The 22,081-nt window shown below is 29.6% G+C and overlaps 2 protein-coding genes across 4 annotated transcripts; one reads left to right on the forward strand and one right to left on the reverse strand.

Annotated features, from left to right (window-relative positions):
- Nucleotides 1–227: 227 nt before the first annotated feature.
- Nucleotides 228–13,048, forward strand: LOC100163386 (PAN2-PAN3 deadenylation complex catalytic subunit PAN2). The gene is made up of 17 exons (XM_001944454.4): nt 228–583; nt 675–728; nt 1,341–1,531; nt 1,607–1,776; nt 2,238–2,567; nt 2,637–2,844; nt 2,919–3,208; nt 5,015–5,111; nt 5,355–5,579; nt 7,847–8,095; nt 8,600–8,894; nt 8,960–9,126; nt 9,785–9,959; nt 11,122–11,634; nt 11,706–11,835; nt 11,899–12,120; nt 12,429–13,048. Exons 2-17 carry the CDS (start codon nt 677–679, stop codon nt 12,703–12,705), a joined length of 3,591 nt encoding a protein of 1,196 aa, XP_001944489.1. The 5' UTR covers nt 228–583; nt 675–676; the 3' UTR covers nt 12,706–13,048.
- A 1,089-nt stretch (nt 13,049–14,137) lies between these two features.
- LOC100216490 (nanos-like protein) lies at nt 14,138–21,606 on the reverse strand. 3 transcript variants are annotated; one of them, XM_016802089.2, is made up of 3 exons: nt 21,377–21,606; nt 16,231–16,762; nt 14,138–14,434 (listed from the first exon to the last, which is right to left on the reverse strand). In XM_016802089.2, the coding sequence occupies exons 2-3, from the start codon at nt 16,752–16,754 to the stop codon at nt 14,311–14,313; spliced, it is 648 nt and encodes a 215-aa protein (XP_016657578.1). In that variant the 5' UTR covers nt 16,755–16,762; nt 21,377–21,606; the 3' UTR covers nt 14,138–14,310. The 3 variants fall into 3 exon arrangements, with proteins under 3 accessions (XP_016657578.1, XP_016657577.1, XP_003242523.1); XM_016802088.2 differs by having other exon boundaries at nt 16,231–16,765; XM_003242475.4 differs by lacking the exon at nt 21,377–21,606 and adding an exon at nt 20,921–20,988 and having other exon boundaries at nt 16,231–16,765.
- Nucleotides 21,607–22,081: the final 475 nt, after the last annotated feature.

A 22,081-nucleotide genomic window follows, 5' to 3' on the forward strand; every position in this document is an offset into this window, starting at 1 on the left:
TTAATTTTTACCTTTTAGTGTTGGGGCCTTGAGACATCGAATCATAGATAAGTACCTATAATATGCCTCGAATAATCAAATCCTAATCGGGCTAATCACTCATACAGAAAAAAAAATTCATTGTGGCAGAGCTATCTAGTGTTTTGTTAAAAGTTTAGATTATATTAAATGTAAACAAAGTATGATTGTGAATTTGTGATAACGTAAATTCCGCGTCTAGACTTACGATTTACTACCAAATACTACAACTATATAGGTAGTGTTGTATAATATAACAGTTAATTGTTCTGTATAAAGTAATTGATTATGACTATTTACCTATTATAATTTATTGGAGCAATAATTTATAACAATGTTTAATATGGCTGTATAGTTAAATTTCTTTATGCTATTTAATAAATGTTAATTAATATACTTTTATCCTACACTAGAATATAATTATTTAAAATGTAGTACTCGTCATAAAATTATTTACAACTTACTTTTGTCAAATAAGAATAATAATGAATATATTTGTGAGTAGGTATTGGTTATTTAAATACATGGATTTAAATTTCATAAAAACTTAATTAGTATCTCAAAAGTAAGTAAATTATATTTTATAGATATTAATTCACATGAATGATCAATGTAACTGATTAACATTTAAATATTTAAATATTCTTAAAAATTAGGTATGGAGTTTACAAGATCAGTAATAAGTTCATATGAATCTTCAGACATGATAAGTAAGTGAACCATACCTATTTTGTCATCATAATATTATTAACCATTTATAGTTTATACATAGATTGATGTTTTCTTTTATTTACCCCTTGTTATTTTAGAGTGTATAATTATTTTGTAACTTTTTTTTTGTCTAGTTTTTATATTTTAAAATACAGATGGAAAGGTGGGGTATATTTTATTAACAGGCTTATTAAAACATACCTATCATTTAAGTGTTTATAGCGTATAGGCAATAATTAAGAAAATTATGATAGTACTTAAGAAAATTTCTTTTATAAATATGAGTAATTAATACATATTTTTCGATTGGACTGTTTAGTATTTATGTTGCTCTAAATTAATTATTATTATACTATAAAATACTAAATTTAAATAATGGTTTAAAATTAGTATTACATAATTATTGGTTCCAAATTTACGAGTGATTCATCCTTGATTAATTGTCTAAAGAGTACGTACTATTAATACAAAAATGTTTCCGTCACATAGTTTGTCTCCAACAGTTTACTATTAACGCGACCATATACCTAAAATTACTTTACAAAAATAATTAACCCATATAATATGATAGGTAATTATGCATTAAAAATTGATAATTATTTTATATTTAGTGTACGGTAATTATGCAGAAGAAGATTACTCAGAAGTAATTGATACTAGTCTATATTCAGACCAATTAGATGGACAGAGGTCTGAATATGAAGAAACTCAAACAATATTGACTGATAATTGCAGCCAATATGGAATTACAGCTACATGTTTTGATACACATGAAAATTTACTTTGGGTTGGAAATCAGCTGGTAAATGAATGCCTTAAATAATTAACTTTAAATTTACCCAACAAAATGCTAATATTAAAAATGTATATTGTGCAGGGTTATGTTTCTTCATATTATAGTGCGGATATGCAGAAGTATACAATGTTTAGAGTTCATTCTGATGAAGAGATTCGTTCACTATTGACTACTGATTCTACTTTATTAGTTCTTACACCTACTACACTGCGATGTCAGATGCGCAGAGGCTTACCAATTTTTACACACAGGTAATAAAATGGTAATAAAACTAAGGTTTATTTTATGAGATGCCTACTAAAGTTAAATCAATGTCAGCTTAAAATTACAATTAATAATTTTATAACTTATTGAAGATTTATTAATATATTTGAAAGTAATTCATAATAGTAGAACCTAGTAAATATAGTAGAACCTCATTTATCCAGACTAATTGGGGCTCTAGTTTACCGATCATGAAATGTTATGACAAATTACTGTAATGTACTTTTTAAAATATAGACTATTACTCTAATCACAGTATTTTTTTGTTTTTTTTTTTCTAAACAATTATCCTCTTTTTACACGTATTAAAATTAATATACAATTTTACAATTATTGTTTGTTTTTCATTTGTACTTAACACAATATGCCATAAATAAAAGTCTAATATTAAATAATTAAAAAATATAAATCATTACCTATTTATTTATATAAAATTATATTATTTCAGTTCAGAATATTTAAATGAAATGCAATGTATAATTCAGTTAGGACGTTCTCAAGATACTATATTAATGGGTGGTCATCAAGAAAAGTTAATTGAGTTTAACCTAAATTTGTGTAAAGAAACAAGCATTATAAATGCTGGAGAAAATGGCTGTGCTATATTAAGACAGAATGCTAATAGAACTGTATGTTGTGGAGATCCCACTGGAGTAATAAAGCTTCGAGATCCAAGAAATATTTCAAAAATTATTTACACTGTAGAGGCACACACAGGCAGTTTATCTGATTTTGACGTTCATGATAATTTATTAGTTAGCTGTGGATTTAACAACACGTAAGAGGAATAAAATGTTTCGTTTAATTTAATTTTGACAATAACTACCTATTATTTTTATGTTACTAGACATGGATCCATGGAGCTAGATCAATTTTTAGTTGTACATGATTTAAGAATGATGAGATCTGTTTCATCTATTCCTATGATTATTGAACCATTTTTATTGAGATTCATGACTTCATACTCATCGCGCATTGCAGTTGTATCAACGATAGGACAATGTCAACTTGTGGATACAGTTGCTTTGACAGAACAAGATATGAATCTCTACCAGGTATAATAAAGCTTAAGTTTCAATTAGAATACGGTTTATATAGTAAATACTAAAAATGTTTAATTTAAAATTAGATGAGTGGTGCTGAAGAAGGAGCAATGGCCCTTTCCATGGATGTATCTCCTTCAAGTCAAGCAATTATAATTGGGGATAATGTGAGCACATTACATTTATTTACCACAGCATCTACTCAGTTTAATACTTTAGCAAGAGAAACAATATTTGCTCAACCAATGGAACCACCTCCTTGTGGACCTATCAATGTGACAGATGAATTAGCTGATTATTCTAATATTCCATTACCTCATTGTGATGGACCTTTGGCATCAGAGTTACCTGAGAAATTCCTTACTAAAATTTACAGGTAAATTTTTTAATTACAATCTAATTACCCATGATAATAAATGTCATGAATATAATAAATAATAATTATTACAATTATAACAAGCCAAATCATATGCTTCATTTTAATAAAGAAAACAGGAAAACGGTTGGTAATTACAGAAAAATAACACTACTGAACACTGGGAATAAAATACAATCATTAATAGTTCTAAAAAGATTACAAATACATACAGATAACAATAGCAGGGAATTACTAAAATGTATTCTGGAAAATAAATTGATTACTGATCACATATTTGTCCTGAGGCAAATTATGGAAAATAATATGAACACACAAAGGATTTATACATGTTATTAGTGAACTATAAACAAACATATGATAGCCTAAATAAGAAAACAGTATAGCAAGATTTTAAAGAATGGTATACTAACAAAACTTACAAAACTAGTTAATATAATACGGACGTGTAATTCCAACACCAGTAACCATGTCAAGGTTATGATTTATGAACAATATATCATTACCCTTTATGATTAACAATATACTAAGATAGGAGGATACATAATTCATTTTAATATGGAGCTAGAGAATCCAATAAGAAAAAAACACTACCAACTAAAACAATGAAGGATACATTTTGCTAGCCTTGGCAGATGACACAGTCAAAATTGGGAAATCCAAGAAGCTGTAACAGAACTGGTAATTACTGGAAAATACATTAGCTTTATGGACAACAGTGAAAAAAACCTAATATAGGATATAGTAAAGCAATTAAGAGGAAATCACACTAACTTGAGTGAGAGAATAACAAAAAAATAAAAATGAAGAATTCAAATACCTTAGAACCAATACTTAAATAGCCAATATAACATGCATGGAGAATTCAACATCAGGTTGAGTGCTGCTAATCAATGCTACTATGTGTTAGTATTATTTAATTCAAAGATACTGTCAAGGTGAATAAAAGAACAACTATAATATTATATAAGTTATATTAGACCCGTATTGATTTTAATCTGCCACAATAGAGGAAACAACAAATGGCCATGAAAAAAACCATAGCATGCTACTCAATATTTTTCCCTTACAAGGAAAATGTATGAATATGTTTTTGTTGCTAAGTAACTATAACAACAAAAACATCTATTTTGTAAATAATATTGCCAATATTCTGGTTAAAAAAATTGGTTAGAAAAAGCAAATATCTGTTCTCAGCCCCAAAACATATTTATGTTAAAAAACCAAAACTATTCCAAAGGAAAGTACTTAAGAAAATATAGGGACTAGTATTCAATAGTGCTATAATAAAATGGAAATAAGTCAGAACCAACGCCTTACTGTACAAAATGAATAAAAGAGAAAATGTGGTACAGTTCATCAACACTGAACATGTATATCGGGCTGATGGGAGTGATAGTAGTGAGAAGAAGACCATAAAGATGATGGAAAGATAATATTCTGGCTACAAAAAAATTAGAGTGGAAATGTGGAATGGGAAACAGCAAATAATAGAAAATTAGGAACTAGTGGATGGAAGTGGTTTTGGCGATGAAGAGCCTCAATTGCTCGTTAATCTTTAAAAAAATATTTATATTACCTTAGACTTAATAAATATGCCTCTAATTGCTTATAAAATAAATTAAATAAAACTAATTAATTGATATATATTTTTTATAAAACTAAATTGCTAAACTATTCTATGAAATATCATAATTTGCAAGTTTATACATATTTATTTGGTATACTAGTATACATGTTTAAAATAAATATTTGCTCTTATTCATTAATAATAAAAAAAACTTATATTAATGTTGGTACTTATAGGAAAACACCATCAATAGATATGAATATTTTATCTACAATGAAAATGAAAGGAACTGTTGGTTATGCTCCAAACCCAAATAATCGCAAACGAAATCAAGTAATTAGTCATGTTACGTATAATTATGTTATTATTGTGGATTAAAATTGTATTAATATTAATTATGATATACAATATATACATAATTATATACACATAATTAATCAATACATAATTATTGTAGAATATATTATAATGAGATATTTTAGATAAAGTTAAAATTAACTAGTTCAATCAACCATTATTTACAATTTACATCTTACAATTCCTTACAAAAAATTTTTGTTTGTTTTTCAATTTTAGGTTGCATATTTCAACACTGTATCTGAGTCACAAAATAATATTAATCATAACCAATCAAATGATGAAGAATGTGAATCCCCAACATTTGTAGCAATACCTAGAAGATATAGAAAAATTGATTTGAAATTTAAAAGTGAAGATTTTGACTATGAACAATATAACAAAACTGGATTCAGTGGTTTAGAATCAAATGTTCCAAACTCATACTGCAATCCAATGCTTCAAGTAATTTATTATTTACTATTAACATATTTTTTTTTTCCGAGTTAATCGAGGGACGGAGGAGGAACCGTGTTAGCATTACTTCTCCTCCGGCCACTATTGTTTATTGACATAATAAAAATCTAGTTAAACATTAACAGCATTGGGCCTAAACCCCCACGACCTGGTAGACTTGCCTCAGCGTATGCTGGTAAGTATGTCTGCCAGGGAGCGCGTTGCTCGGGGGGGCTTACAACAAAGTTTAAAAAAAAAATATATACAAGTATGCATAAGGTGAAGATTTTCTAGATCGGAGGTTAATTGGGAGCTCCTCTTACAGTGTATTAGATATCGGGGTCCGGTGTGGGCTCTCTCCTTCCGGCTGCCTGTCTTGCCCTTTCTTCCGTTTCCTTGAGGGAGTGGATGTTTTCCACCATTTTGTACAACAGCCTGAATGATTCCGACGTGTTGGCCAACATTGTGGTTTTCTCCTCTGGACCCTCGGGGAGGAGGTTGAAATCAGGTCCGCACAGGAGGTCGGGAGGTTGTCTGCGATAGGCTGGTGGCCAAGGTGGGCACTGAACTCGTCACGGAGGCTGCTATAGTTGGGACATACAAATATTGTGGGCTCTGCCCAGTCATTGAGCGCTGGGCAGTGCAGAATGCTGCGTTGTCAGCTCTTGCCATTCTCGACAAGTATTGTTCGAAGCAGCTGTGATTTGACAATGCCAGAGTCATATGAAATGACAAAAGCACTATTGGCACAGTTCTTTCAATCCATCTCCTTACACTGGGTATCGCTCGGCGCGTCCACGCACCCTTTTCTGTGGCGTCTCTCTTGCCAGAGGTCGATAGTGACCCTCCTCTCTTGTCAATTGATGGCCGCCTTGGATTGCCGGAGTTCACTGGGGTTGACTGCGGCTCCTAGTAGATCCTTTGTCCTGGTCCTTTCTAGACTGATAAGATCCGCCAGTGGCATGTCACCCAGAATCAAGGCGGCTTCGTCAGAAACGGTCCTGTATGCTCGAATCACTCTAAGCGCAGCTGTGCTCTGTGGGCGGATCATGTTTGCCTTGATGAGACTGGGGCCCCGTACAACAACTGCCTCTCGACCACCAGGGTCAGAGCCTGCGCTCCCATTGGTAGGAACCCCTTACATTGCCCTTGCCAAGGCTAATGCCGTCCGAGAGGCTTTTTTGGTGACCATGTCGATATGCGGCGTGAATGTTCAGCGCCGGTCCAGAATAACCCCAAGGTACCTCAGATTTTTTCCGATCGTTATTTGGTGTCCGCCGACCGCCATGTGAGGCGGGACAAACGCGCGTCTGTTGGTGAGGAGAACTGCCTCGCTCTTGTGATAGGCGAGCTGCAGGCCCTTCTGCGTCATCCATGCGTCGATAGCTTCCAGGGTGGAGTTGAGTGCCTCCTCAAGCAGCTGGCCGGTCCTAACCATGCCCACTATGGCCAAGTCATCTGCGAAGCCCACCAGGTAGACCCCTGGTGTGACTTGCATCTCCAGTAGCGAGTTGTAAGACACGTTCCATAGGGCGGGACCAAGGACCGACCCCTGCGGAACACCACATGTCACGGGTCTGGAGGTCATCTCTTCCCCTGTCAGCAGTGTTCTATCTGAAACCCATGACCGCAGCAATTCGACCAGGTACTCAAAGGTGTTCTTCGACCTTAGGTCCTCGTCGATGACGGGCCACCTCAGGGTATTAAATGCATTCTTTACATCCAGCGTCACTAGGATGCATAGATCCTTATGTTCGCGTCCGGTGTCAGCCTGGGCGGCTAGCTCGAGGTCTTTTGCGTTTGCAGACTCTGTGCTAACACCCTTCCTGAAGCCGTACTGGTTTGGGGCTCTCCTCCGTCCTCCGTGGGCGTCGAGGTGGTCCTAAAGCCTTTGGAGCTATTAACATATTAAAAAAATGCACAATATTGTCTTCTTTGGACATTTATATTTTATATGATGGAATTATAAGTATAATTTTACGTTTATATGCTAACACATTGCCCGTCATGTGACCGTCTGCTTCCGCACAGTATTGTGATGTAACTAATCAAACTTATTTTCAAAATTGAAATTGTGTAATTAAATCGATCAGTTGAATTAAAAATAGGTCTTATTAACATGAAAAATAGTCCATTATGAATTCCTTCAAGTATTATTTAAAAATGCCCTACCACCAATCGTAAATATCCTACTATTTGGTGGAATTTTACCAAATACCAAAAAATAACATATTTTATATCTATTCAAGATTAAAATTATTTTAATTTTTTTATAGGTTTTATATTTTTTGGAGCCATTGCGGAAAATTTTAATGTCACATATATGTCAAGAAGAATTTTGTTTAAGTTGTGAATTATCGTTTTTATTTTATATGATGAATAAATCTAAAGGGGTACCATGTCATTCTGGAAATTTTTTAAGAGCGCTTCGTAATGCTCACGATGCTACAGCTCTAGGCCTTATACTGCCTGAACATAACAACGCTGAAATGAAAAATAAAATCAATATCAGCATTTTAATTCAAGTAAGTTCAACTAAGTAATAAATTATAATTAGGTAACTTTAAATATTAATTAACATATTTAATATTTAAAAATATGTATACTTTTAATATTTATTCTGTTTAAAATAAGAAACACAGTCGGCTGCAGTTAGGTAGCACCCGTTTGTCGTTCCCATGGACTCACAAATCTATATACAGGCCGCTGTTTAGTATTGCCTTACCCTTGAGCACAAGTCAACCGCTGACTGTGTTACTTATTTTGAACAAAGTATAATTAGTTTAAGTATATTATATTTTTACTTTTTACTTTTTAGTTGACTTAATTTATATAATACTATTCAATATTTTTATTCAATTATTTAGAAACTGACTTAATGATATGATTATTGTATACTTGAAATAAATTTAAATATTTGTTAGTCAAATTATAATTCTTAAATTGAAAGTATTAAAAATACCAAAACTACATATTTTGAAAAGCACTGCAATTAAAACATTGTTTTAATATTTGTATATTTTTACTAGAATTGGAATCGATTTATTTTGCATCAAATTCATTTGGAGCTCTTGAGATCAAAAAAAAATTTAACTGATGAGCAAGGACAATTTATTTTCAAAGATACAGATTTTCCAAGTATTGGAGGTCAACAAGTTCGGAAAAAAATTAAAAATAAAGAAGAAGATTATAATGAAACTGAAATAACTAGATTATTTGGTTGTAAACAACTTCATATTAATAAATGTTTAAAATGTAATCATGAGTTCAGCAAGCAATCAAATTTAATGGTCTGCAATTTGGTTTATCCAGAATCTAGTGATGGTATAATTTTAAAACAAGCTAGCCAACCTGTTGTTTTTAAAAGTATTTTTTCATTTGTATTGTAGATAAATCTAAATCATTTTGTGATTTACTTCAGCAAAGCATTTGTCCAAAACAAACTACTACAACTTGGTGTGAACGTTGTGAGAGCTTTCAGCAAACATTGCAGAATAGAACATTGAAATCATTACCTGCTATATTAACTGTAAATTGTGCTATTGAAAGTAAACAAGTGAGTCTTAAATCAACTATTTTATAATTAATAAATAATGACTACATTTTTATTATTTGATATTTCACAAATCTAAAGTCACTATATATAAATGCTGTAAAAGCAGTACAAACATTTAAAAGGTTGACCGAAAAGGGTATTTAATCTGATTTTATTTTATTATTTGTTTACGGATATGATGTCTTAACCTAGGTTAGTTAATTTAGTTGCTGCTCCTTACAAGTTTATTTTGAATGATGCTAAATTTATAATATTTTATAACATTATGATAATATACTAAATAGGTTGTATTAGCAAAAAGTACAGCAAAAAAAAAAAAAAATAATAAAAATATTAATAATTAACAGTTTGTTGAAAATTGGAACAAAATCAGAACATTTAGTGAAAGTCTGTGCGTTTTACAGTCTTAATTTGATCATAGCATTGAGCGGGACACTTGGTTGAAGACCTGTACTGTACCTACATAATAAAATCACTTTGTTGTGTTAAACATATCATAGTTTTGAAAATCAGTGATACTTTGTATTTAAACAAAAACTAAATAATGTTCATAGTGAGCTTGTGCTAATGAATTATCTAATACTAAATTGACTGGTTAATTTATAATAAGCATTCTAAAGACATACGTATTAACTATTAAATATTATAATGTTAACAGAACAAAGATTTTTGGCAACAACAAATGGACATTTTGATAAAACAGGCTGTCACAAAATCTGGCGATCAAAAAACAGCACCAAGTACACCAACATCGTTCAATAAACCTTGTCGATATGGAAGCAATTGTACCAGACATAGTTGTCGATTTATGCACCCTGGACAAGTGCCTGCAGGTACTAAAAATTATTATGTTCTAGTGCAGAGGTATTCAAACTGTGTGTCGCAGCTAAGGGGCGTGAGTTAGTGAAGTGAGCTGTGTGAAAGAACCGGAAACCAAAATTAATGTAGGTCATGTATAATTAATATAAATATTATTTATGATCATTAAAGTGACTATGGAAATGATAATGAAACACATTACGTGATTATTTGAAGTATTATTTATAGTACTAAAGTCAATGTTATTATCATCCTAGCCATATCGTATCAATATTATTTCAATTTTTTCATAATAATTTAGGAGCGTAAAAATATTGTGAACACACAAAAGAGTTGCGGGATGAAAAAGTTTTAATACCTCTGTTCTAGCGTTATATTTGATTTTATAAATTAATCAACATAATATATTTTTATTTCTTTTATTTAAAATATTTACAATAATATGAGTAACATGATGAAGGAGGCCATTTAATAATAGCACTTTAAAATTGATTTGTAAAAATATGTATGTACATAAAAATTTCTTTTATAATAATAATAATTATAGTTTTTTTTTTAATTAGCCAAATTTGAATTTGATGTAGTTTTTAAAAGACTTTTATTTATAATTTAGTGAGAAGAGTGATAAGTGGATTTATTAGGGACTTGAGGTAATTTTTACTGATGATAGCTGGGTCAAACGATTTTTGGGATGTTATTGGATTGGTTTTATTTTGGCATGTAGATTGATTTTTTTAGTTTGAGTAATATGTGAATATGAGATTTTTGTGGTGAATTTTGTAATAGAGTCTGAGGTAACCATAACTTTTTGATTTATTTCTAAAGTCGCGCCCAGACCGCAGAATACATTTTTTGGAAACCTCTGTTTATTGCAATATTCCTGACATTAGATTATGTTACCGCCTATGAAGGGATATCAGAAACCTTGTCAGTGACAAAAGAAACAAATAACTTTATATATACAGAAACAAGTACATTATTATATTGCTGTTTTAGATGCTGCTTAAAATTGAATTTGGAATTGTGGCTTCATTTTATTTTTCCCTGTTGTAGTAATTGGTTTTTTCGAAGCTAAATATTTTTAAATACTTTACATCCTTTGTTATTAGCATCGGTGGTTTCTTAGGTAGAGTGTGTATTTTATTTAACTAACATAAAAATAATTTAATGCCTTAGTTCCAGAAACAAATAATTCCATGAGCTTGTCTCAGTTATATTACACACACTCTTGGCTGCCATTGAGTATCAGGGCCGAACTTGAGGCTGATGGAGAATTAAAACTATTTAAATGTGATGACGAAGAAGTAGACTGTAAATCTTCCAATATATATGATTTACACGCTGTTGTATGCTATATACATGAAGATCGTAAAAATCTTGTATCTATAGTGAATGTGGGCAAAGCTTATCATGAACACATATCATCTAGTAACCCATCACCACAATGGTATATATTCAATGATATTAGTGTATCCCCAGTCATAGGACAAGAAGCCGTTTGGTTTAGTTTGGATTGGAAAATTCCTTGTATATTATACTGGGTATCAAGAAATAATGAAATCAATATTGATATTGAAACTGATGCTAGTGACCCAGTTATTACAGCTAAAGTATTCACTGAAAGTGTTTATTTGAATTCTTCATCAAATAGTAATGATGTTATCTTAGATGAAGAAATTCCTAAATCAGGTACAACTATAAGAAATATTTAAAAAAAAAATTGATATTTAGTTCAATATTTAATAAATATTTTTTTTTAGGTGAACTTGTAGCTATTGATGCAGAATTTGTTACTCTCAATCAAGAAGAATCTGAATTAAGAAGTGATGGTCGTTTGGCCACAATAAAACCTGTACAAATGGCCGTGGCAAGAATATCATGTATTCGAGGGTAAATAACTTAAATTCTCAACTTTAAAATTACATTTTATTTTAAATACTTGAATGTTAACAGTGAAGGTCCAAATGAAGGCAAACCTTTTATAGATGATTATATTTCAACTCAAGAGCAAGTTGTTGATTACCTCACAAAATTTTCCGGTATCAACCCTGGTGATTTAGACATTAGTAAAAGTTCTAAAAATCTTACCACTCTCAAGTCCACATATATGAAATTGCGATATTTGGTTGACAATGGAATTAAGTTTATTGGCCATGGCCTATACAATGATTTTAGGTTAGAAACTTTTTTTGTGTACTAAAGAATAATAATGTATCAAAGATGATTTAAGGCTGTAACATTTAAATCTCACTACACTTAATTTCCTTGTACTAATTATATTCAAATAACTTTTCAAGTACAGTCTACATATTGATTTCAAGAGATATATTATAAAACGTAATGTTTTAAAATTTAATTTAGAAAATTGTTTGTATGTAAATATTATTTGAAGTTATTTGAAAATCATTCTTTAATTTTTATAATTAATTTTATGTTTTTACTTCATACATATTATATAATTGTGTATTTATTAATGTTTGTAGAATGATCAACTTGATGGTACCACCGGAACAAGTAATTGATACTGTAGCCTTATTCAGACTTCCACATCAACGGAATGTATCGTTGCGGTTTTTGGCCTGGCACTTCTTAGGCAATAAAATTCAATCTCTTACTCATGACTCTGTAGAAGATGCCCGGGCTGCATTACAGTTATATCAATGCTACAAAACCCTTGAAAAAGATGGAACATTGCAAGCAAAACTAGAAGAGCTTTACAAACGTGGAAAAGAGATGCTCTGGGCAGTGCCTGGGGAATAGAACAAATGTGTGATACTTAAATAATATAATATTTTTAATTAAATAATTTTTTATAAAAATAAATATATATATATATATAAATTTAATATAAATATGAGCATTTAAGTGGTTTATAGATAGTAGATCATTTATAAATGAGACAGAAATATCATATTATTGGATTGGAAATTGATGCTCTTTAAATATTAAACTTTAATAAATATTTATTGATTTTTCATTCCAAAAATATTAAGTGAAGAAATAGGCCAATCTGTCAAAGACTCAAACGTTGGGCTAATATATATAGTATAGTATAGTATTTTCATTCATTGAAATAATTAAAATATCAAATCATAAAACAAAATACAAAATATTAATATAATTTATTATTTATATTTTATTCCATACTGGCACTAGATTTTACTAGAAAACACACATTAACACATAAAATATTATTATTATTTTTATAATGTGGTCTGTAACAAGTAACAATTAATATGCAAAAATATTACATGGTATGTACCTACTATGTATATTTAATGAACAAGTATGGACAATCTTGCCATATTTTCTCACATTAACATATATAGTGAGGTTCTGGTTGCATGGTCTTGATGTTACCATTAAAAATTATGCTATTTTGGTAGCCATGATATGTTAATACACATCAAAATATTAAGATTGAAAACTATAAAGTAAACCATATTCTCTATACTTTATAATTTATTTTGATTGACGATACTGCACAGAAAAGATACCTTCCCGGATATCCATTAGTCACTATTCATGGGACCATTTTTGTTTGGTCAGACCATGATTAATATTTTTTTAAGAGGATGTCAGCACACTGTTTGTTTTCTCTCTTTGGCCCACGCGCAATATAAACAAAATAAATTTATACAGAATCATTTTTTTATGTTTTTGAGTAGTCTTAAAGTAAAATTACGTATTACCAAAATATTATTCTCTACCGTTTTTGTAATAGGTGATTTTGATCTTAAGATTACTCAAAAATAATAGTGTTCTCTTAATTGTGTTTAGAAGTTACAAAGGTACACCTAAAATAGAGACATAAAACAACAAATTGATTATTTTGGTTGAAACAAATTGGTAACCTATATTTTCTAAAAAAAAAAAACTATTAACATCATATTTAATAATTAAGCATATATTTATTTATATTTTTAGAATAAATTGTTGTAATTTAATATACATAAAATGAGAATACAGTAGATTTATTTGTTATTATGATCATTCAAATTGTTTACTAAATTAAAACACAATTAATATGTATATATATGTATATACCATAACAAGCAATAATGTAAAATGTAATATTTAATAATTTTTAATATTTGAAATAATATTTTCATTCATGCAAATAGACAAATTAATAAATTTAAAAACAATGGGAGACAGGTTGTTAACAATCAATCAGAAAATAAAACTCAAATTTATACTGATAATATCATGTTAAACTAAGTAAAATTATTTTTAAATATAATTGTAGTTATCTATTCATAAAATCATTAATAACATATTCATTATTAATTACTATAATTATTAAATCCAAAACAATTATTTTATAATATATTAACTAAACATATAAACAATAATATTTATTTTTCACTGCAAATTTTGCTTAACAAGTTGATCTCCTTTGATAAAACACATTTTGTTTGGATTTTTTGGACAGTAACGCCTTGTGTGTGCGTTCTCTCCAGTTGCGTAACAAAACGGGCATTGATACCTTTAAATTAATTAAATAACATAAATGATAAATTTCATTTTAAATAAAATATCATCTCTTAATATTAAAATATTAATTTCCTAATAGATTTGTTGGAAGGGCTATCCTGTCCCTGTTACTACCCTGTCTTTTTTCAATTAACTAAAAATATAATTTATTAATAAATAGCAAAAAAAAAGGTGGGCAAGTGGGTCTTGCTTTGCTGTACAGTAGGTTACAAAAAGGTCACTGTAATGGATGGTGTAACATTTGAATTCATTGATATAATATCATTGTATACAAAAATTGATTCTAAGCAAAGACTGTCAGCCTATGATATTACTAAGTATATTTGTGATATTATTGCGAATAAAGTAATTTATTTACCTAATTACATGGAACTTAGTTTTAAATTTTCAATCCTAAGCTATAAAAGTCGGACATTTTATACATTTTTAACTTCAAAATCATTTTTAAATTTTGTCAAACTTTGAACTTGAATGCTTATAAACAAAAATTGTACCAATGTATTTTTAATATTTTTTAACTGCTATAGAAGCAATATATCAGGAGCTTTGTGTTAAATTTTCACCCATTTTGACCCAACAATTAAAATTGTTTTTACAATTATAGAAAAAAAAAAACATAAAAATTGAAAATGTCCGTAAACAGCTCAAAACGAGTCAAAATAATTTGAACATTTTATCAAATATGGGAATTGATATAATAAACATGAAGTATAAATTTCAAGTATCTACAGTCATTAGTTTTTGAATTAAAACAAAATAAGAAAATTACTACTTGAAAAATCAAGTGAATATCCTATGTTGTAAAAATTTCAAAATATTTTGAAAAGTGTATGGTGCCATAAAATGGTAATATAAACATTCAATGAAAATTTCACATATCTACGGTCATTTTTTTTAGAGTTCCACCAAAAACCCAAATCGAATTTGTCTAAAAACGATTTGCGTAAAAAGTCCTATTTTTCCTTAATTTTTGGTTTGTTTTTCCAGGTGCTTTTAAAACTACTGGGAATTTTAACCCAGTGCACTTAATAGATTCACTCTCCGATCAAACAAGATACTTTTGAAGAAAATCGAAGCAGTTTTACTGCCCTAAACGGCAATGACTAATGACAGGCACAAAATAAAATTAAAATAAATAAAAAGGAGAGTAGGAGACACATCATTGTAAAACCAATACAATCATCACGCTCAGAATCTAAAAGGGGGAAAAGAACATTAACTGTCTCTTGCAACGTCGAGATAATGAGGCAAAAAAGCACTACACGGTGTGACAATAGGTTTGAATGGGCGTAATTTGGAAGGTTTTAGGGGGAAATTTACTTTTTTTAGCTTTAATTCTTTGTACATTATATTTTTATTGATTTGAACATTTGAATATGTAATAAATAATTCGTTATTAAAAGACAAAATTACACTTTGTACTTTGTGTACTATCTGTTGTTACACATAAGTTTTGCTCATTGTAATATGGAGAGCACCTACTAACTACTAACTTAAATATAAATATTAAATTTTCCCTAATTGTACAATTCTAATGAGAGGACGTTACACCGACATTTATTGTCTCCGTCTTACAACTGCGGAACATGGCAAATTATACGGTCAGCAGAACACGTGTAGCTCCGTTAGTTTAAAAATTAGAGTGAATTAAAACCTCTTATAAAATGTAAAGGTAAGATTGTTATCTGGGCAATCTCGTCGGCTTTTTAATGCGAGTTGTGAGTATTTTAAGACATACAAACAATTTATATTATTTTAATTGAACTCAAATAAGTAACGTCACTGTACCGTTGCAGTATCGGGCATCTGACTCGGCCGACGGGGTCCTTGAGAAAGTGCGACTTGTAGAACTCGGCCGTCTCGCCGTTGCTCTTGCAGAACGCGCACTCGCGCAGGCATCCCATCTCAGACTTGGGCTTGGGCGGCCTGGACGAAATCGGAGGCTGGCGCAAGTGATGGTAGCCACCGGTGTTCTCCTGTTGCATGCGGTTCATGCGCAACAGGAACTCGGCCAGTGTGTAGTAGTTGGGCGAGACGGGCGGGGAACAGCCGCCGAACGATGGGAGCGCAGACGTCGCCGGAGCCGGAGCCGCGTCCTGCTGGGCGTGATAGGGCGACGGCCCGTATGGCGGACTCGTCGGGGCCCCGTAATTTCGCAGATAGTGCAGCGCCGACTCGACGCTGGCCGTGTGCTGGCAGACAGCCGTCGCATTACCGTCTTCCGTGGTCGTGGTCAAGCACAGAGCGCATCGGTTCTGGTACTGGGGCGCCTGGGTCTGGCTGCCGAACGCGAATCTGCTACGGCCACTCATTGTGATATCTTCTGAAACACATGCACACACGTCTTATATTAACGCAATAAAATGGGCATAATATTCTGTAATATAATAATTATCCGGCACTAGAAAAATATTATGCAAACACATGGAATTTAAAAAATAATTAAACATACAATTTATATTTTTGAAATAAAAATATATCAAAAAAAAAAAAAAAATAGTATAATTTCCTAATACACAACTTGTATAAGCAAAACACATAATTAAAGGTATAAACAACTTAATTTAATTTAAAAATGTATCCTGCCAATATATGTTTAGCAGCTAAACCAACCTACAAAAAAGCTGTGTTGTTACTCAATATTAGAGTGAATTCACCATAGTCAAACTTTAAGCCAAGAAAATTACCAGTGTCCCTATGTTGGATTTTTTACGATATTTTGATTTGTATACAATTAATTAGTATTTTTAAACTGCAATTATTTACAAACTCATATATCTTACATACAATTAAAATATAAAATAGCCAACGTAGGGACACAGGTAAAATGATCTTAGCTTAAAGTTTGATAATAGGTAAATTCAGTCAAATATTAAAAGTACGTACACAGGGTATTGGTTCTGTTAATCATTAATTTGATATGTTGCAAGTGGGTCAGAGAGAGAAAACAAATAGTGCGCTGACATCCTCTTAATACAGATTATTTAAATGCAGTTATATTATGGTCAACCTTCAATATGCAAAACAGGATTGCGTGTTTAAATACATACTCAAAGCCGCATTTAGGGGTGGCTGGGTTTAAGTGACATAAATTCAAATGTATCTTTGCGGAGAGAAGATCAAACAATATTAAATATTTTTGAAACGAGCACACATTGTAAAACAAATATTATTTTCTGTGCACAACATATTAAAGGTTAATGAGGATCTATCTCCCATATTTCCCGTGGGTAGGTGACTTAGGGGGGAGCAATTTTTTTTCACAGGGGCTTAGGGTCTAGATGCGGCACTGTACCTACTGTTATAGAAATGAAAAGCAAACCTTTTACGAAGAATATCACCTAAATGTAAATGTTTACTGCCCTAAATATAATTAATTGTGTTTGATTTGTTACTTATTGTAGTTCAAATTGGAAGGTTAATTTGGAATACATGTCATCACTCATCAGTGTAATCAAAATTAAAAAATACATTTCGATTGTTATAAATATAAGTAGATATTTTATTTACATAGTTTAGTTCTACATACGTCATACAGGATGATTCAATACCATGCTCACGACTATTATATATTCGTGCTCACGACTCTTCCATTTTTCTTTTATCTGTACATTTAATAATAATTGGATTTTTAGTATCTATCTGTGTAACCCTTCCCTTTTAAATGATTGGAAAAAAACAGGGTACCTAATTTGTTAAAAATTGATGTTCGGCGGTAGTAAGTTATACTTGGTAGTTAGTTACAAGCTAAAACTAAAAGGTTCCTAAAAATAGAATTAAAAGACACATTTTTCTGTAATGGGTACAGCAAGACTTGCTCTTAGTCTCAAGTTTGTGATAAACGATAATGTAGAATGACAAATACATGGCTTACTGCATTACCTTTTGTAATCACTAATCACTGATATATTACCTAAGTTCCTAATCAGTTTAACACCAGATTAGATTATAAAATGATTTACTATTACAACCAATGTAAAAGTAAATTTACTTATTTTAACATTAATTATACTCGGATTTTCCCAAATGTAGGTAATATAATATATTAAATACTTATAACATTAAAACAATAATTTTTTGTAACTTGTAAGATTTCGTTTCATATGAAAATGATAGTGGAAATAATTTGTATGGATGGAAAATTGGAAACATTGAAAACTACCTATATAATAACTATCTACTGCCTACTATTATTCACTATAATAGACAGCAGACGGGCTTGATTAATTAATACGTCATTTAATTATTAGGAGTGCTTTAACAGATAGTTGAAATAATCACAAATATTTGACTTTTAGATAGGTACCAATAAATTGTGTTCACAAAACATTCTTATAATTAGGTATATTATAAATTATTAGTTTTTAATTAAATTATATAATATTATTATGTAGGTACCAAATGAAATAAATAAATTACAATATTACGTTCTTATTGACTATATTATAATATTATTTTGGTAGGTAATACAGAATACTATAGTCTATAATAGGTACCTAATACAATGTTATTTAAGTAGCCAAGTAGGTAGAGTTCGTTATGACTATATATATTTATATATATATTTTAAACTAAAATTAATATAATCTTTAATAAAAATTCATCTTCAATATTCAATAATTTGTCTTATTACCATGAAAATTTATTGACAATACGGTGTAGGTACTTATTATAGGTATATTTTCGTTTAAAATATTATACATTTTAATACTAAGATATTATTCTATATTATTCACAAAAAGTATTTGTTGCGGTAAAAATGTGAATTTTTTTAATTAAATACATCTATATTATATCTATTTCAAATTCTGAATGAATCAATTCTAGATTCCAAGATTTGAGAACACTGACCAGGTATTATAGTGCTATTAGTTATTACCTTAATATGTATTAGATATTTATTTAATAATAAAAGTAACTTCTTTTTAATGGGTAGGATATTTTTTGAACATTTATAAAGTAGGTACTTATAGTTCATATTTAATGATTAAATATATCATAACAATTTGATTACCTACTACGAAGATGATGTCCATTATTGTTTTAAAACTTGTACCCTTGATAATAGATGTTACGTAATTATCAGGTTAAATATAAATGTATTTACAAATTGTTCGATATTATATTATTTTATTATGACAACTTAGGTAATAGATTTAATTTTAATCGATATTCAGTACCTACCTACAATCTAAATATTATACAAAATATAGTATGATTATATGAATTCAATGTTAATTAGTTTTAAGGAATTCAAAACAATATATTAAAAACAACCAGGGTTGTTATGTTTAAAACACAATGTTTTAAACGTTTTGTTCATTGTTCAAAACGAATAAATAATATTATATGTCTAAAACAGTGTAAAACCCAAGACGTGAATATTGTGTTCTTTTTAGGTTTATTATTAATAATAAATAATGATAGATATTCTTCAGAAAAAAAGTTAAAGTATTAAATAATTATATCTATTACCATCCTTGATTTTAATTTTTTTTTAAATTGTATTGAATAAATTACCAAATTTAAAATGTGTTTACTTAATAGTCAATATAGTTATAATATAATGTCCAGATAAAACATCCATCAGAAAATATTTAAAATACATTTTAAATACTTTTAAGATTTAAAATAAGTAATAAATAAACAGCGAAACATATACTAGTATACGGCATATACCTTATAATTAAATTACATATTAAATTAAAATCAAGTTATTTTAAATAAATTGTTTAAAATACTATTTTAAACGATTTAAACTCAAACAATTTATTTTGTTTAAAACATCTAAACAGTTTTTTTTTGTTTTTATTTAAAAATGAAAAAATACACCAACTCTGAATTAACAAGAAACATTTTACTAACGTTAAATCATAATATTTTGATAACAAATACATTTAAGTTACGTTACACCTAGAATATCTTTGTCTTACAAACTTATACACATGGCAAATTCGTGTTCAGCAGAATCCATTTTGTGCCTTTAATTTAATGGTGATTTGACCTATTATATAATTAAAAGGTAGGTAAGAATATTATCTGTGCCATCTCGTTACCATTTATTAAATTTTTTGTTTTATACTTTATTTGAGTTAAACAACTTAATCCTACTTATTTTGTATAATAAGCTTAAATGTTACATTACAAGAACGTTATTACTGCCAGAAGATGTGGTGGAGAAGCAGCCCACTGTCGACTCCTGGATTTTTTTACTGATATTAAAATTATAAAACGAGTTTAGAACATTTTTAAACTGTAAGTGTAAGATGTTTTACATAGTTATAACTGGCTTTCAAATTAAAATATCAACAAAAGCCAACGAGATGTCTACGGAACAAGATAATATTTTTACCTTTAAATTTAATAATATCACTGATATTCACTATGATATTGATTATTGAAACAAACAATACAAAGTGGATACGTCTGCATGCAAATTTGTTGTATATGTTTATGTAAGACATCAGACAATACATACGGCAATAAGGGTCCTCTTGAAAACACCCACTTAAATTTAAACTTCAAATTCAAAACATACATTTTTTTGTTGGTATATAACACATTATTAAAGTAACATAATATAATATTACTTATAATATAGTTGTTAAAAAAGCAATAATATTATTAATTCATTAAATAATTTATTATGAAGGCCATTTATTAGATAGTGTATCAAAAAATTATTATATAAATACACAATAAATATAAATAATAAAAGCTATGACAAACAACCAACATAGCAATTGTTCATGAACTGTGTTGAAAATAACGATTATATTATTATTATTAATTATCAAATATCAATATTTACATAACCAAGAGTAAATTACCCATTTTAATTTTCACATGAATTGAGTCGGGTAATTATGTTTGGACAGTATTTCGAAAAAACCCGCCTACCCGTCTAAATATTATTATAATTATCATGGCTTACCTGTTTTTCGGAGAAAATTAGGATTTCGGCGTATTAAAAAATAAAATACCTATATACTATAACGTAACAATAATAATATATACTTATATATAATTGTATAAATAATAATAATTAACTATGCAACTGTCTGAAGGAAATAATTGTTGAACGGTGGCTATTTTTGTACTGAATGAAAACTTTTCGTTCAGTGTTGAAATCAAATCGACTGACTCGTTCTGCTCGACCCTCTCTACTACAGGTGGTTACAGATAAGCAAAGATCTCCGACATAATAATGATATCTTGTGTAATGTGTCTACGTTTAATCTTTATTAACAAAATATAACAATCGTATCATTACGGTTTACGATTCACGCCGAGTATCGAAAAGTTGAATAATTGTAATGGATTCCTTACACGGTCGTTATTAATCTGAATTAAATGATATATAGATTACGGTATATTTATAACTTTTAAATGAAATACGTTTGATTCGGGGTTCCCGGCGTAATACTTGCGTACCTGCATAATATAGTTACTGAAGTAGAAAAGTATTGAATTCCGTTTAGATTACTTTAAACAGTGTCATCGTTGTGAATCCATATTCTGATGTTACAACTTTAGGTATGGATAAAGTTAATTTTGATGATTTACAATTTAATACTTACAAGGTTTCTCATAATATGACATTTTTACTGAAATAAAAAAAAATTGAGCATACCAAAAT

Source organism: Acyrthosiphon pisum, chromosome A1 (genome assembly GCF_005508785.2).
Source record: "Acyrthosiphon pisum isolate AL4f chromosome A1, pea_aphid_22Mar2018_4r6ur, whole genome shotgun sequence".
Taxonomy (NCBI): Eukaryota; Metazoa; Arthropoda; class Insecta; order Hemiptera; family Aphididae; genus Acyrthosiphon; species Acyrthosiphon pisum.